Genomic DNA, 17,307 nt, shown 5'->3' with positions numbered 1-17,307 from the left:
CCTTCCAGGGGACTTTTTTTTTTATTATTATTATTATTATTATTAAGTTGTTGCATTATAAATACCTTTATTGTACTGAATTATATTTATGTGACTGGGATCATTTTTCCTCCCTGTTGGACCAACCTCATGAGCAGCAGCAGATGATCCACACAGACTGTGCGTCTGTGCATGTGCGTGTTTGCATGTGTGTGCGTGAGCCACAGAGCTGAGCCAGCCAGTGAGCGCCCTCCTCGCTGTGCACACACACACACACACACACACACACACGCACACACACACACGCACACACTCCAGCCCGGCAGCCTGCGTCCTCTGCCCAGCTCCAGAAGATGATGCCTGGGATTTAGCCGGCTTCCCGCCCCCGCCCCACGCCAGTGATATGAGTAACACGCTGGACCGAGTGCACACTTGTGGAAGTCTGGGAGGAAAAGCAGAGATTTTTCACGGCGGCAGGGCTGATGAGAGCGGCTACAGCAGCCCAGCCCTCACCTCTCTGCGCGCTCCGCTACTGGACGCCCAGCGGACCAGAACGACGCTCTGCGTGGGCAGCAGGTACGTTGTGTTTGTTTGCTTGTTCTCTTACTTTAAATTAAAAGCAGTCTCTCTCTCTCTCTCTCTCTCTCTCACACACACACACACACACACACACACACACACACACACACAGACACACACACGCGCACGTCTCTGAAAGTTTTGCGGGTTTTTTTTACGTCTTTGTCTCCACTCACCGACGCGAGGAGCCAACATTCTTGGCGTTAACTGGAGTGAGACACGGAGGTCTGTTTGAAAAGCTGCGCGTCGACTTAGCAGCACCTGTAAATACATCTCTCTGCCATCCCCAACCCCTCCCAGCACCTCGCCACTAACGCAGCTGTCGGCGACGTGCAACGTATTCTTTCAGCGGCACGCAGTCGAAGATCCCCCGGAGGGGAGGGGGGGGGTCGAATCCAGCACCTGTCAGTCTGTGTCGGATAATTAGTAACTTAGTAACAAGTGTGTTTACTGAGCGGCCACCAGCGGGCCAATCAGAGAGCGGCACCTTTCAGCCACCGCAGGCCTCCTTTCACTGCTCATTTATTAAGTGGGAAACTTTTTACCGAGTCATTTTTTTTTTAAATTGTTAATATTATCATGATTATTTTATGTTGGTGTTGCATTTTTTCCTCAGTCAGATGTCATGTGACAAACAGTAAAATTATAACATTTATATATACATTTCTAGATAACGTTGCTCTTGCAGTGTGACGCTGAGCTGACGTGCACTTCATTGAGCACCTTATCAACAGTGGGCTTCTGAGTGGGGTGTGTCTCCTTTCAAGTGCTCCTTCAAGACTTTTTATGGGTGGAAGGGAGACAAGAGACCCGTTGCCTGTGTCACACACGCAGGGAGAGTAATGCTCAACTGGGAAAGTGAATAATAATCCGAGAGTTAGGTTTAGTTGGAAGCACAAGCCAGACAGACATTTGACATCCAATCTGTAGGACCTGGTTCAGACGTCGATGGTGACGATGCTCCACACACATCCGCTAATCTCTCTGTGTTTTTTGTGCTTCAGGAGCCACAGAGAAGGAAAAGAAGCTGTTGCTGCCCCTGAACTGGCACCGCCAACCTTCTGCCCTCAGGTGTCCCAGTGTTCATCATCAGGGACCAAAGGTGCAGCAGCACAGGTTAGTATTCCAGACAGATGCAGGTCAAAACAGGTTCAGCCTTTCACAGCTGAAACTTAAAAAACAAACAAACACATTCTCCAGATGGAAGCGAACGGAAAGCCTCGCTGCGTTCGCTGGCTTTTGGAATTGTTTGAAATGTTCACGGCACGCCGCCGTCGCAACCAGTTCTGCGAGTATGCAGATGGCTGGGCTGCGAGGAGACAAATGCGGCGTCAGCGAGCTCGTGTTACCATTGAGGAGCTCAGGCTTGGTCTGCCGCACCCCTGAGCGTTATCAAGATTTATTGTTTTTAAAGTGAGGCTTCTTGGAAAGATGGGCTCGGCGCTCACACCAGACGCTCACGCAAAATCCACTCACAGGCCGACGACGTGGCGGCACCTCAGTGCATCTCGAGGCTCGTAGACACCCGGCTGGACGGCAATGGAAGGGCGTTCAAGAGTCAAGAGCTCCAGCCGCCGTCTCTGCGGACATAAAACGGGGCCGTTGCTCTGAGAGGCCAGATACTTGAAGTGCCCAGACAGTCTGCTCCCACACGGTGTTGAGTGTTGAGTTTGGCCATATGACTGCCTGCCTGCCTGCCTGCCTGCCACTGCACAGGGACGGGGTGTTATTTCTGATCCCACATGCACCATGTCTGTGTTCCTCGGCCGGTCCTCTATAAAAAGGTTGTCAAGGGCGCACGCTTCGCTGCTGTAAACACTTATTTAGGGGTTGCCCCGACTCATAGCTGCGCTGCTTACTGTGACGGTGCAGAGATAACGCAGCACAACATGCACAGGGTTGAGCGAGGGGGTTCATTTCTATACATCTCTGGCAGGCAAACAGTGTCTGACCAGGTGACTTGGTCAGTACTGGAGAGGCAAACTGACTGGCAGTGAGTCCAACAGGGAGTCGGCAGATCCTGGCTCCCTGGCTCCCTGGATCAGCACCAGGGAATCAGGCAGGTGCGTGCTGAGTCTGTCGTGGCAGAGCAGCGAGTCTGGAGCTGGTGAATTTATGCTGGGGCTGATTACGGGGGGGGCTGCAGGTGTGCTGATTGACTGAGTGAGGGCAGGTGCAGGTGGACGTGAGCAGAGTAGGTGCCTCGTTTAGTTGGAAACACTTTTAGTTTTTTTTTGTCAACACTCACTTTAGACATATACATATATACTACCAGTAAATACAAGGAAAGTGTAAAATAACTCAAACACATTATACATTTAGATTCTTCAAAATCCACCTTTCATAAAAAAAGCATATTTAGTTATTTCACATGTTTTTCTTTGCTGCATAGTTACATATATCTTGCTCAAAAAAATTATGTCTTCAGTATCTATCTGCAGTGTAGAAAGTTGTAAAGATAAAAAAAAAAAAAAAAAAAAATTGCACGAGAAGGGAAGGTGCGTCCAAACTTTTGACTGGTAGTGGACACACTTCAGTTCTCTCAACCAGCCATTGTTCGATTTAAACCTCCCCTTCCAAAATGTGTCAAATGGTCAACACAGCAAAACTGAACTTGGCCACTGAACTTTTAGCTCCTGCTTTGGGTGTATCAGCCAACCTCTCTGCGCTACTTCCAGCTAAAAGGGGATCTGGGGTTCAGCGTGCACGGTCAAGGACACGGCGTCTGGAGCCGCCTGTGTTGTGGCAGCTGTGGAGACTCCGTTATCGCCCCGGCTCCATTAATTCCAATTCATTTTAGCTCCTTGATAACCGGCAGCGTCTGCTCGCCTGCGCTCTCACCAGTCGGCGCCGCTGTGCGCTGAGATAAACACTGAGTCCAGTGTGGGAGGGACGTCCTCTCCTGCCAGTTCTCAGGAGCTGAAAGGTGGTGGCGGTAGGGGTGGGGGTCACTCGGCATCCTCGAGGGGAAGCAGTTTGTAAAGACAACGCACAGGTTTACAAATGTTGGGGGTAAAATGTTATATAATGAAAAAAATATATATATTCACAATCAGATGGCTTCCGCATCTCAAACTTACAGATGAAAATTGCAGGGAAAATCACAACATTTTCTTTGCGATTCATTTCTTTATTTCATTTTTTGAGATCTATGGAGATTTCAATTTATTTAATAATAAACAGCCTTGAGTAGCCTTGAGTGCTACAAAAGTTGCCTAAAATCAAATTAATTGTATAAATTATGAAATAAAGATTAAAAAAAAAAAAAAAAGATCCTACTAAGATCTAAAAGTGGCTGTATTATTTCACCTCTAACCACCACCCAGCTGTCTCTCACTCTACAGTGCTGGACCTAAACTGTCTGACATTCCCTGATTAAACATGACCGCTTGCTTCAACAGTGACAGAAATGTTTTTTTTTTCCAAATAAAACCACCTGCTAATTTCAGACTCTGTCTTGCTCTCATAAGGTGCCACAGCACCCAAACCCACCACAGGAAACCCCCAAAACATCAGTGAAGCCTCCCAAACATGTTTAATGTCTGCCAGTAAAAATAGCCGTGTAGTGTCTGGCTGAGAAGGCAAAACAAAATCTGCCCGGCGCTGGTGATTCCTGGGAAATCACCTCTTTGCTGCCGTTTGTATTTGATCAGCGGGGCCGATTTTTTTTTTCCCCGAGATTTCAAACCCCTTCGGCTCTTGCTCGCTGCGCGTCCATCTGTCTTCTGCCATGAGAAAAGCTTCTTTTTTTCCCCCCCACCAGTTTTGTTTATCGGAACTGCCTCTCTAAATAGAGAGAAAAAGGAAAAGCTGTTGCACAGTCAAGGACAAAGGGAGACTTGTGTCGAGCGGAGTCAGCGGCGCTCAGTTTCTCACAGGTTCATCATGAGATGCCAGCTCTGCCTTAGCCTCCAAGAAGAGCCGTCTGCCGTAGAAACACGTGCAACAGCAGCTTTCATTCCACGGAAAAAGGGCGACCGCAGCCCACCGCCAGCTTCAGTTGTTATGTCAGGGAACTTTCTGTGGACCTGAAGCCCAAGCATGAACTTCCGTGCCAGGAGAGTCACCTTGCCGGCCATCACGCCGCTCTACCGGCAGCAGCAGGTAGGAGGGAATCTTTTGCAGAGCTCCCGCTCAGAGATTTCATCACTTTGTTTCAGTTGCCTTCTGTTAGTTTTTCTAAATTTCGCTCTGCCTCAATGCAGTGGGATGCGATACACTGCCATGTGACTGAGCGCTGTATAATGGTGCGCTTTGTTGGAGGATTTTGCAAACAATGGTGCTGCCATCTTTCAGTCCGCTGCTGCTGCTGCTGCTGCTGCTGCTGCTGCTGCTGCTGCTGCTTGACCTGCTCTGCTCGTGGTTTCTTCTGCCGAGGCTCCCAGGCGCTGAGGGGAAGGGAGAGCCACGTGTTTACCTTTACAGGTCATCAGTGTAGAGGAGCTGCACTGTGTTTCACGAAGTCAAAGATGCGTGCTTTCAAGTGGAATCAATGGATCTTTTTGTTTTTTACACGCCTTTATGACCACTGTTACAACACCACAGACTGACATTCTGGCGCCAAGTTGAAGTGATGCTTCAGCAGCTTTTGCGTGACTCCACGAGGACAGATAACATCTGTCTGTACAGCAAATGACCTCCTGGTCCCTCAAGTGTTCCTCAGTCACAGTGACCGTTATGCATGTCGACAAACTCAGTCAGCAATTTTGAAAATCTTTTTTGTGTTGCCACTTTTTTTTGCACAATTACAATATTTTTTTTTAACTCAATCACTAGTTCATATTGTATCAAAACAGTTCTAATTCTATGTTTAAAAAACAACAACAACAACAACAAAACAACCTTCATGTGTCTCTTGCTGTGGAAGGATTGGCAGGATGTCCTTGAGCCGTTTGCTACGTTTTCATTTTTTTCCCCCGCGGACGCACAAAGTTGCAGCTGAAACGTCTGGCTACTGACTGCCAGTGTCGCTCGCGCACCCTCGTGCGTTCCATTCGGCCCCAAAACCCACATCCATATAACAGAAAATAACGTTTTAATATCCGTCCACTTAAGTGACGACTTTGCAACGGGTAACATCCCACAGGCGTCGGGCCGCAGCGATGCTGTTAACGAAGTCCCGTCAACGGGAGCTTGTCTCCTTTCCCGGTGTTCCTATACGCTGGGACTCGGGCGCTGGGAGGACATCTGTGATAGAGAGCCGGCTGGAGGCCACCTCCTCACTGGCACTGGAGCTGCAGCTGTGGGAGTGCGGTTCAAGGTCAAGCCAGCGCGCTCTAATTGGCGAAATAACTCACACTGTCCTGCCCTTGAGATAAGAGGCTCTAATAGAGGAGTTTATTTTCGACAAGGCTACACCAAGTGCTCCTCGCTCGGCGATACCTGCATTTTTTTTTTTTTTTTTTGTTTTCTTTTAGCACTGCCTCATCCAGACCGACGTGGGCCCGAGGCATCGAGCAGTTTTTTGTCTTCTCAGTCCCGTCCTGTCAAGGACGTCTTGGGGGAGATTGTTAAAAAAAATCAGCTCTGAGTCAACAGTGAGCTCCAGATGCATTTGGCTGGTGTGGAAGTCGGTGTCTCTCCAGTGTTGGTGGTGAAAAAAAAAAAAAAAAAAATGTTGTTTTTAGGATATTCTTTTAGTCACATGGCAATATTATGAACATGTGGTTTGGGGGTGGGGCAGGGTACCACTACCAGGCCCTTGCAGAATGACGGCTTAATATAAAGACAGTAACTCAATGATAATAATAATAATAGCAACAACAATGATAATAATACTACTACTACTAATAATAATAATGACTTTCAGCCAATTCACAGTTTTCCTTCCAGAAGTGTGTTTGAAACAATCTCATCCAATCCTGTTCATGCAGAAAAATTCCGACAAATGTGCCTTGCTGAATAGCTTCTACCAATGAGTGACTTTCGCGTGCAAACATGGCCACAGACTGGAAGCTGCCAGTGCAGCTGCTGCAGCGTCCACGGCATTGACAGAGGAAACAGGGACAGTCCAGCCAATGTGCACGAATCCTTCTCATTGCAAAACCGTGGATCCGGCTTTCTTGCTGATGAATGCACCACTGTGTTCACCGATTTAAAAAAAAAAAAAAAAAAAAAAAAAAAAAGGACAAAAAAAGAAACACAGTTGCGCAGAATTTTACCTTGTCTGGCCATTCATTAGAGCCTCTTGACCAATGATTCGCTTTGGGACAGTTTATTTTTCTGCCACCTGGTCCGATCAGCAAAATATTTCACCTGTAGAAGTCATGAGGTTTCAATCTGCAACTATCCTGTTGTGTTAGACAATAATGGTGACACTAAAAAAAAAAAGAAGCTCGCCACAGTATCACAGTTACGGTATCTTTTTTTAAAAGTCAACACAACTACATGGCTGGGGGTGTTAAGTGTCTCTAAGTTCTACTTGGCAGGATACTGGGATGGTTTGCTTTTTGCTGATGTGTCACATTTTCTGCCAGCTAATGTTTTTTTTTTTTTTTTCTCTTTACGGTTGGTCAAAATCGTCAGACCTCCTTTCTTTCGTCCGTTCTTACTGTTTATTTTCTCGCACTGGGCAAGAATCCACACGGCGGCTCCCGCAGAGTTTCTGTATGTCTTCGCCATGCAGTGCCACTGTAGTCGAGCCAAGTGGTTCACTGTTACTGTCAGCTGTGTAACAGTGGCTGTATTGACGTGTGTCCCAGTTACTGATCGTTTCTTTCATTTTCTTTCTACCCCTCATTAGTTTTCAGTTTATTTAAAGTTCTAAATTGCATCATTACAGCTGTTACTACTTCTGCGTCATGGTCTAATTTCCAAATAATTTCTTGCACATGACTACATATTGTTTAGACTTACTATTATTTATGAGTTATTTTATACTCTCTTTTTATTCACATTTCTGTGCACACACTAAGGTGATGCAGTCATGATATCACAGTTTTCTTCATTCTTTTTTGTAATTTTTTTGTTTTCATTGATGTAGACCTAAGAGTCTGAAATTAAAACTGATAGGGAGATTGATACATTTCTTAGATTCGTAGTCATAAGTAGTCATAATTTAATCACATGTATTACCACCACTCTAACTATTGTTTAAATCAGTTCACTGAAAGATTAATGTCAATTCATGGAAGGAACATCTGAAACGGGTGTGAATGACTTCTGTGAAGCTGCTGCTGAGGTTCTCCCCTCACCGCAGAAGCGGCTCTGCCCTGCTCACAGTGTAACGTGATGCCTGACTCATCGGGTTTCGCCACATCTTACAGGGCCACTTCCACAGCAACCGGGCAGAACTGAAGCCTGGATGCGGCCGCCCTTCCGCTTCTTCTTCTTCTCCTTGGTGTGATTTTTGCAGGGTCCTCAGCTGCCGCCGTCCCTTCGCCTCGCTCGGATAATTAAACCTGCGCCGCGATGATGTAAAACACGGGCAGCCTGAGTAATCCGCTTAATGCAGCCCACTGTCTTTGTTGGCCGTCCACACTGATATTTGCTTTGTAAGGCTCCTGGCGGGCTGATTAAACATAAATGGTTTACACTGAGGGGTGATGTCATGGCTGGAGGCTCCCATTTGCTGATGGCTCCTCCGGGACTCAAACCCCTGCCCCACTCCAGAGCCCTGCCTCCCCTTCTCACCATAATGTGCACCATTGGCGCGGTTTGCGGATCAAAGGAGCTACAACTAAATTTTCCACAGTTTCGGGACAGAAAAATCCTTTTTCTTTTTTAAATCATCACTTTGAAGGAAATCGCATTATTTTAAATTTCCTACTTTTGCCCCCACCCTGTGCACGCTCCGTGCCCGCCTGCTCCTCGAGTGACAGCAGGTGATTTTATGGACCCATTCCCAGCGGTACAGACATGCAGACTCGGGACAAGCGAGCGCTGAGAGACAGAGGCAGGGAGAGACGGGGTGGTTGCACTCCGCACTGACTGGGCTGTGGTCAGCGCGCTCTCAATGTTTTATGGTTTGCACTGTGTTGCAATGCTGTGTGCACAGACGTGCACGGGATACAGGACTGGCCCAAACTCAGAGTCCTGCATGGCTCTAAACAGGAGGGTAAGTGTTGCACGGCGGTGGATTACGTGTTTTTGTTTGTCCACTGTTAGTTTCCTTTACAATTTTTTATTTGCAATATGTCTGCGGAGTCTGTGCTTTGTTTGCTTTCGTCAGCTTTACAGAAAGACAAGGCCTGCCCGACACAGCAGGTCTTGTCTGGAGTGTAAGGAGGACACGGTTGTATTTGTTGCTTTTCTTTCGTTATGATTTGAATATCTCGACAAGTCTTTGCTGGTGCCACGTGGGTCAAACTGGAGACTTTGTGTCCACACAATAACAAAACTGGTGTGTGAGTGTTGTGAAAGGGTGTCGCCGCTGTTGAGGGGTTGACACGGCTGTCTGTTGCGCTTCTCTTGCAGGTAATCAAAGTTTATAATGAAGATAACAGCAGCCGAGCGGTAGAGGTTCCTAGTGACATCACTGCCCGGGACGTGTGCCAGCTGTTTGTCCTGAAGAACCAGTGCGTCGATGATCACAACTGGACTCTTTTTGAGCACCTCCCCCATCTGGGGATAGGTAAAACTTTTGTTTCCCCGAAACCAAAGAGTTATGCAACTTCCTTTTAATTCCATTTTATTTATTTTTTTTAGGTTAAATTTGTTCCGTTTATTTTTAGTTGTTCTGGGCTTGTTTTGGCGTAGCCCCGCCTCGCCAGTCTAACCTGGATATCGCTGCACACAGTGAGACGATAAAAGATCTTTTTTATCAGCAATCCAAATGTGCAAATGTGCCAAAGTCGCTGCCGTGCCCACAACGGCCGAAGGTGTGTTTGAGTTCGACCTGCTGCACCTATTGTGTGCATGGCTATCAATCATGTGACAGTAACGATGTTGGTCCTACGGGCGAGGTCCGCTGGGCCTTAATGGGAGGAGTGGCTGTATAGCCGGTGGGACGATGAAACGTGCACATGTGTAAATTTGCTGGTGTAAGTGGGTCAGTTTGGTCTGGATTAGCTGAGCTGGAACTGTCTGTGTGTCTTCTGAGAGAAACACACCCCACATTATGCCCAGTTTCATATCTCTATCTCTCATTTTTTTTTTATGTGGTGAGCAGTTTTGCATGGCCAAGCAATTAAATATAGGCTCCATCAAACAGCATATTTTGCCCTCTGTTTACAACCTTCTGCAAGAAAAAACCTTCTCCGTTTTAGCTTCCTGATAAATGTAATGCTAGCTGGAACAAGAACTGATTGGGGTTTTTGTCACTAACCCTAAAGGAGTTTTCAGTGACACATGGGTGCCCTTTGTGACGTCACAAGGAGCTGATTTAGCTCAATGCTTAAAGTTACGCTTTGTTTTGCTCTTTCACATGTGCAAAGGGGACAAAAGAACAAGTTTTGATTAGTGAAGTGTGGTATCAACAGCTGGCCAGAGATGTTCACCCTAACACCCAGAGGTATACATGAGGCTTTGGTGACCCTTTGTGATGTCACAAAAGGTTCATTTCCAAGGACAGCCAAAAAAGTTGGAGAAAGAAGTAAAGGTTGAATTCCAAGAGACACACACCACTGCCAGACTGAATTTTGCGTCACGTGGACACTTTAAATCATTAATGCCAGCGTTGTGACGTGGTCACTTCATCAGACACCAAAAGCTCCTTAAATCCAGTTTTCACAAACAGTGGGCTGGCTCGGTGCCAACGTACAATAATTACCGTCATTAAGGCCTTTATGGAATTTAGCCTCGTAACAGCCAATGACCCAGTTGACTTTGGAGATCCATTCTGTTTTATTAGGCTTAGCGAAAACAAACCGACACTGTCCTGCACCTTCACACACCCTTGGCGGAGGTGCTGAGGACTTTTTGGGTTCCACCTGCTCCTCCCTGCTCCCTGATTCAAGGGCTCGGCGTCGCCTCTTTCAATTCGCCGCAAAATCAAATTAAGCAGCAACTTTGGCAAATAGACGGTGGAATCTGCGGATAGGAGCAGATGAAAGAGCAGCTTTGACGAAGGGCCCTGTAACTGGTTGACAACTATAAGATGTAATATTCTGATCCGATCTGGATGCGACGATTAATCACAACCACCTTCTCCTTTTGCAAAATGATTAATGGGCTATTTCACCTCTCGGCGCAACACATCTTAAATCAGCGGGACTCTTTAAACTCGGCATAGATTTGGTTAATGAACATATACCAGAAACTCACGTTAGGAGTAAAGGGCACGTCTATTCATTCACGTGCCATTTGTCATTCTCAGTGTATTGTTTTTTGTTTTTTTCCCCCATCCGTGTAAATGTCATGAAACCTTTTTTCAGCGCCGTTGTCGGCGATCTTTCAGCGCCACTTCATACGCTGCTGCCGTCTGGGGAGTCTGTCCCCGCCCATTCAGCAGCAGCTTTTGGAGGGAATGATTAATGTTTACGTTAGACGGCTCTGACCCAGAGCTGGGCTCTCCTGAGCTGGTTATACATTGATATCAGGTTAATAATCAAACTCCAAAGTGCAGCGATAGCTCTCAAGTCAGTCATTGTTGGCCAGGAATCCAGTAAATTACAAACATTTATACTCGTGCATTTACCCCGAGTTTGATTAAAAAAAAAAAAAAGATACATAGCTCAGTGAGACACACAGGCTTCCTGCCATTTATTCTTTTTTCCTGGTTTCACCAGAGAGAACAATCGAAGACCATGAGTCTGTCCTGGAGGTGCTCTCCGGCTGGGGAATGGACACTGACAGCCGGCTGTATTTTAGGAAGAATTTTGCTAAATACGAGTTCTTCAGGAAACCTCTGGTGAGTCTGCTGTAACTCCCTGCCTCCCTGCTGCTGTGCTTAACCCTAACCCTAACCCAGTCAACCCTAACGGTGACGCAGCAAACCCTAACCCAACAAACCCTAGCCTAACCCAGCTTACCCTAACCCTTACCCAGCTAACCCTAACCGAGATAAGCTTGAACCAAGATAGTCCTAACCCAGCAAACCCTAATCCTTACCCAGTTAACGCTAACCAAACAAACCCGTATCCAAACCCAGGTGCCCTAACCCAGCAAAACCTTACTTAACCCAGCTAACCCTAACACAGAAATCCCTAACCCTAGCCCAGCAAACTCTAACCCTAACCCAGCTAACCCTAACCCTAATTTCGTTCTTAAGCGCAACCCTAATGCCATACAAGTCTATGGGGTTCAAAGGTCAACTTTGTCCTAGAGACATGGGGCCACTTGCTTTTTCATCGGGAGCCCTCAAGACACACCCACACCAAATTTGGGGCTTCTAGCACATCAGGAACCCCCGAAACCCGAACCCTAATTTCAGCCTTAAGCATAACCCTAACCTTTGACTGACAAATCTCCAGTAACTGACCATCTCTGTCAAACTGTGAAGGACTTCTTCCCTGATCACATGGTCTCACTGTCGGGTGAGACGAACGGGACGCGGGACCAGTCTCAGCTGCTCCAGGTGGGTGTTTACAGATGCGCTCACTCTCACCGCCGAGTCCGACCGCTGACACGCCCACCTGTGGACAACATGTTTTGTCTCCTGCGCAGACCTTCCTCAACTCGAGCGCCTGTCCCGAGGTACACGGGCACCTTCACGCCAAAGAGCAGAGCAGGAAGTCCTGGAGGAAGTTTTTCTTTGTGCTGCGGAGGTCGGGCCTGTACTTCTCCAATAAGGGAACTTCCAAGGTTAGAAAAAAACCAAGTGACCTTTCCAAAAGATGCAGCGAAAAACTTGGGTCGTTTTGTCTTTCCTGACTCTCAGGCCAAGTTGTAACCCTTTGCCAAAATTTTGTTTTTGCATGTTTAGCTTTTTTTGAGAGAACTGCATCGATCTCCATAAATGCAAACATCTTTAGCTCTCTGTTTGCAGCCTCCTGCAAAAATGCTCACTTCATAGCTTCCAGATGAAAGTGACCTTCCGTTGGATCGACCTACTCGTTCTCGAAAAACATAAGTGTCGTCAAAACAATGTGTCACGAACCTGGGAGAGGTGCCAGAGACCTTTGTGACATCACAATGGGCTTGCTTCAATGGCCCAATGTGCCCTGAAACACTCCCGTGTTTACACTGTAAACACGCAGGGTGAAAAATGCACAGCAGCAGCTGTAAATCACACTGCGGCGTGAGAGAACAGTATAAGGGGTCATCAGTTCACCCGCTGCATATATCTAACTCATACTGTCGGAGGCCGGAGGAACAGGATCAGCTTGTTTGTCTTTTTTTTTTTTCTCTTCTTCTTCTTCTTCTCCTTCGCCGGTCAGCTGGTTGTGAAGCCCTGCTGACAAGCGAAGCGTCCGCCCCGTCTCCGGCCACGCCAGCAGCACGAGCACCTCTCGGCCGCTCGCTCTCCCTCCAACAGTCGACCTTTTGTTGGCCGACTCTTTTGCACGTCAACCCTCGCCTTTCTTTTCTTTGTTGTTTTTTTAATATTATTTTTGTACCCTGTTGCCGTTTTACCATTCTGCTGCGGTCCGGGTCAGACACACAGCTAGTCAATGAGCACAGGCGCAACCGTCTGAATAAGGAAGTAGGACGACTGCCGTGTGTGGAAACTGCCGAACAATGGCCACCTTTGTGTGAGCTGTCTTTTTTTTTTCTTCTTCTTCTTCTTGGTCTTAAACACAATGTGACTATTGATATTGTTCCCATACGAACCATGTGACTAACTTTCCTTTTTCTTTGTTGTCTGTCTGTCTCTGCGTTAGACACACACCCAGAATGACTGATGACAATGTTTGCTGGGAGTTTGTTTTTTTTTTTTCTTTAGGCCTACGACAGTTTGCATTATCAGTAAAATATAATGAATAGCTTTTAGTTGTCTAAATGCTGGTGCCCAGTTTACACATTTTAATTTAAAATCATTTTTTAGCTTTTCAAAACGACCTTGTACGCCATCATGGCTCACGCCTCCTGTCCTGACTCCCCTTTTCAACGACCCGCAGGATCCGAGGCACCTCCAGCTCATCGCCAGCTTCACCGACGGTGACGTGTACTCGCTGCTCTCGGCCAGAAAACTGCACGGCGCGCCGACGGATTACGGCCTCTGCGTCAAGGTGCTGCCGCTGCCTCTCGTGCGAACAGTCACAAGTGGAGAACAAGGCGGATCGTTGATTCCCAGCATCTTAAACTGCCGCTTTGTTTTCGTTTTCACCCTTCAGCAGTTCTCAAAGTCCAGTTCCGCACGTGACTTGAAGCTGCTCTGCGCAGACGATGAGCAGACCAGGACCTGCTGGATCACGGCCATGCGCCTGTTTAAGGTTGGCTCAGAGTGATGCGTAACAAAAGAGATTCTTAGTCAGCGTCAGAATTCTGATTTAGCTTTTTGCTGGCGGTGATGCCTGATTCGCACTCCCAACTTTTTTTTTTTCTCGAAATTATTTTAAGGAAGATGCATGTGCCTTTGTCTGAATATCTGCTGGATACAGTTTGGAGGATGATTCACTCTTCTGCTGGTTCATAAATAAAACACACTGCAGGGCCACTGAAAGAGCTTCTTTATGTGGACAATTTAAAGGTCCCCTATTATGCGAAATTGACTTAATTTAGTACAAGAGTTGCATCCCTCTGGCCTCTCAGTGAGCTCTCTGAAACAGCAAGAGTTCCTCCTTTACTTCTTTGGCTGCACCCCTTTGGCAAAACACGCCCTCGGGAAGTCACAAAAAAGACTCCAGTCACCATTTAATGGGTTGTGTTCCATTGAAGTCCAGGATGAAAGACAAAGAGTAGGAAATCAGTATAACGTGGGATCTTCAAGTTGTTTTTTATGTGTCAGAATTTAAGGGCCTTTTTATATTTTCAGTACGGGACACAACTGTACCAAAACTTCATTCAGCCACATCAGAAGCAAAAATCCTCTCTTATGGTAAGTTAAGTGAAAACAATTCACTCTCATTCATTTTGCTACTCTACCATCTCCATTAGTCTTGGCTCAAACAGAAGGTGAAAAGTTTATGAATGATATTTAAAAAAAAAAAAAAAAAAAAACCCTAACGCAAAACACATGAAACTCATAAAAAAAAAAGTGTGGAAACCTTGATGATCCTTCTATTTAGAAAACCCTCTGAGACGAAGCGAGCTGAGCGCTGGACTCTGGCAGAGCTGGCAGAGATGGAAACCTCAAAGCAGAGCAAAGCAAACATTTACCTCGTGCGTGCAGAGAAAATGCTCAGGTGTTGACGAGATGTTTGAACGGAGAGGCGCAGGCCGGTCATTGTGGCCGTGTAATTGCACGGGACAAATGAGGCACCTTCAGTGTGATAATGTGGGTTTGATGTCCCAGAATAGCCTCAGACTGCACCCTCAGTATTTTTTTCCTTTTTTTTTCTGTTGTGGCAGTGCGCTCGCTCTATTTATGGCTTCTGGACACGTTCGTGAACCGGCTGCTTTCTAAAAACGCACGCTGATCAGCTGCTCGCTCAGATTTAACAACTCATCGCCTCGTCTCTGCCGTCTGAGGGTCATATGTGACCGAAAGCCTTGCCAGGGAGGATTAGATTAAAAGATAGGGGGAGCAAATGAATCTGCTAAATGCGAGGTCACATCAGGCTGCTCGGGAGCCGAATCTGCTGTTCGCCTCAATGAAAAAAAAAAAAAGAATCTCCAGAGAGCCGGTGTCGGAGCATTTTGCAGACGGAAATGAAAACTGTTTATCAACGACGTTTTTTTTTGTTTTTTTTTTAATCTTTGGCTTTATCAGGACGGACTCTGATGATTCTGTCCTACACAGTTTCTTTTTGACACTCATTTAAGGGTGAGCATAGTGGTACCGAATGAACACTGTCAGTTAAAAGCTTCTGGGTAATCCTAATAAGAAGAATTATTTCCTTAAGTGCATGCAGCGAGGCTCTCACTATATGGCAGCTTAGAGGCATAAAATGCGCCCGTGTGTCAAAGCCTCTCTAATCCCCCTCCAGCGGCCGCCTCCGCCGTCCAGAAGTGATGGAGACGGCGTCGTGTTTCTCAAACACTAGGTGGCAATGCAGTACCACACGAATGGACGCAGAGCCAGATTGGTGGAGCAGAGCAGGAGTCAGAAATACTAACGCTAATGTTAAAACAAATGATAACGATGAATGCCCAAAGATGGCAGAAGGTTGCGTGTTTTCATGCTGTGTTCTTTTGTTCTTCTCTTTTTGTAACATGAACCATCACAGTGGTACTCAAAAATAACATGTCAGTGTGTGTCACTGCAGAGAAGCATCTCAGAGAATTCACTGGTGGCCATGGACTTCTCGGGCCAGAAGAGCCGCGTGATTGAGAACCCGTCCGAGGCGCTTTCCGTGGCTGTGGAGGAAGGCCTGTCGTGGAGGGTGAGGGTGACGTTTAGCGTAAAGGCTCCATATTAAAGCTCTTCAAGCAGACTGGTATCAAAATGCTCAGACCGAGCACCTGGCTGCAGATTTTGTCTCTAACCTGAGAGAGTTTTGGAGGAGCTGATTTCTGTATTTCAGACTTTCATAGCAAAGGAAAAAAAAAAAAAAATCAAGGATGTCCATTTTTTTTTTTTGCAAAAGATGCAAAGGTGTTTGTCATTTTTGTTAAGAAGAGTGATTAAGCAAATTTTATATAATATGGGACCCAAGTTGTCAAAATTACAAAATACTGCAGCACCCCCCCACCCCCCAGAAAAAACGAACAAACACAGTGTGGATGTTTTCGTTGTCACTCGGCACTCTGGCTGAAACTGCGTCTCCTGCTTCTCTCCTCCGCAGAGGAAAAGCTGCAACCGGCTGAGCTGCCACGGGAGCCCATCCACGTCTCAGAGCCTGCTGTCAACCATGGGTTGGTGTTGCTTCCTCAGCTTTTTGTTACTAAAAGGAGATGAGTCACGTTGAACGTGTGTGTGTGTGTGTGTGTGTGTGTTTTTGCAAAGGCCTCCACTTAACTCAGCCCTGGTTTCACGGCAAACTGTCCCGGGACGAAGCTCAGCGCCTCATCACTCAGCAGGGACTCGTTGATGGGTAAACAAGCAACACCTGCCCCTCTGTTTAGCTCTGCTCCTCATACTGCTTCACGAGGAGGTGCAGATTAAAATGCTAAAATGCTTAGACGACACTTGTGCAAGACACCTAGGATGACGGCGCTATAACAATATAACGTGCTCGATAGAAAAGGGTGTGAAAACCAAGTCGAGTGTGACCACGTCCTTCTCCTCCCAGCGTGTTCCTGTTGAGGGACAGCCAGACGAACCCCAAGACGTTCGTGCTGTCGCTGTGCCACGCGCAGAAAATCAAACACTTCCAGATCGTCCCCGTGAGTACAAACCCCCGCCACCCCGACCTTTGACCCTGAGCCCCGCTCGTCGCTGCGTCCCGGTGGGCTGCTAACGTGCGCCGCCGTCCGTCCACCTTGCAGATGGACGACGAGGACGGCCTGCTGTACAGCCTGGACGACGGCAGCACGCGCTTCACCGACCTGATCCAGCTGGTGGACTTCTACCAGCTGAACCGCGGCGTGCTGCCCTGCAAGCTCAAGCACCACTGCGGCCGCATCGCCCTGTGAGCGGCGGGGCTCCCTCCCTCGCTCGCCCGCCTCCCTCCCTCCATCAAACCTCCAGGGGCCTTCCATGGACACTCCCAGGGTTTTAGTGCCTTGAAGAAACCAGACAGGAGACTAACCCAACAGCCATGTGGCCTGAAACGTGCGCGCAGCCTGTTTTTTTTTTTTTTTGTCCGAAAAGTCCGAAATCAACAGTCATTTCGCAATAACACGTGCTGAAGGCCGACGTGTAGTTTTGTCTGCTCACTGTTCTTC

The 17,307-nt window shown here is 47.2% G+C and overlaps 1 protein-coding gene across 6 annotated transcripts; it reads left to right on the top strand.

Annotated features, from left to right (window-relative positions):
* Positions 1-283: 283 nt before the first annotated feature.
* On the top strand, positions 284-17,055 carry grb14 (growth factor receptor-bound protein 14). Of its 6 annotated transcripts, none has more exons than XM_076039962.1 (14): positions 284-555; positions 1,563-1,674; positions 8,974-9,130; positions 11,226-11,347; positions 11,939-12,013; positions 12,103-12,240; positions 13,497-13,607; positions 13,716-13,811; positions 14,354-14,416; positions 15,747-15,863; positions 16,266-16,335; positions 16,427-16,514; positions 16,713-16,806; positions 16,909-17,055. In XM_076039962.1, exons 1-14 carry the CDS (start codon positions 383-385, stop codon positions 17,053-17,055), a joined length of 1,563 nt encoding a protein of 520 aa, XP_075896077.1. In that variant the 5' UTR covers positions 284-382. The 6 variants fall into 6 exon arrangements, with proteins under 6 accessions (XP_075896077.1, XP_075896078.1, XP_075896076.1 ...); XM_076039961.1 differs by having other exon boundaries at positions 286-555; positions 13,713-13,811; XM_076039963.1 differs by lacking the exon at positions 15,747-15,863 and having other exon boundaries at positions 13,713-13,811.
* Positions 17,056-17,307: the final 252 nt, after the last annotated feature.

This window comes from Nelusetta ayraudi, unplaced genomic scaffold (assembly GCF_046127955.1).
Source record: "Nelusetta ayraudi isolate G7.1 ecotype Tasmania unplaced genomic scaffold, CSIRO-AGI_Nayr_v1 ptg000060l, whole genome shotgun sequence".
NCBI classification, from domain to species: Eukaryota; Metazoa; Chordata; class Actinopteri; order Tetraodontiformes; family Monacanthidae; genus Nelusetta; species Nelusetta ayraudi.
Note: the sequence above shows the minus strand (reverse complement) of the source record. Positions and strands in the feature narration are given on the sequence as shown.

Coding starts and splice junctions, on each gene's coding strand:
- grb14 (XM_076039961.1), top strand. CDS start 383: ATGAGTAACACGCTGGACCGAGTGCACACTTGTGGAAGTCTGGGAGGA. Junction 16,336..16,426: donor GAGCCTGCTGTCAACCATGG/GTTGGTGTTGCT, acceptor GTTTTTGCAAAG/GCCTCCACTTAACTCAGCCC. Junction 16,807..16,908: donor AACACTTCCAGATCGTCCCC/GTGAGTACAAAC, acceptor TCCACCTTGCAG/ATGGACGACGAGGACGGCCT.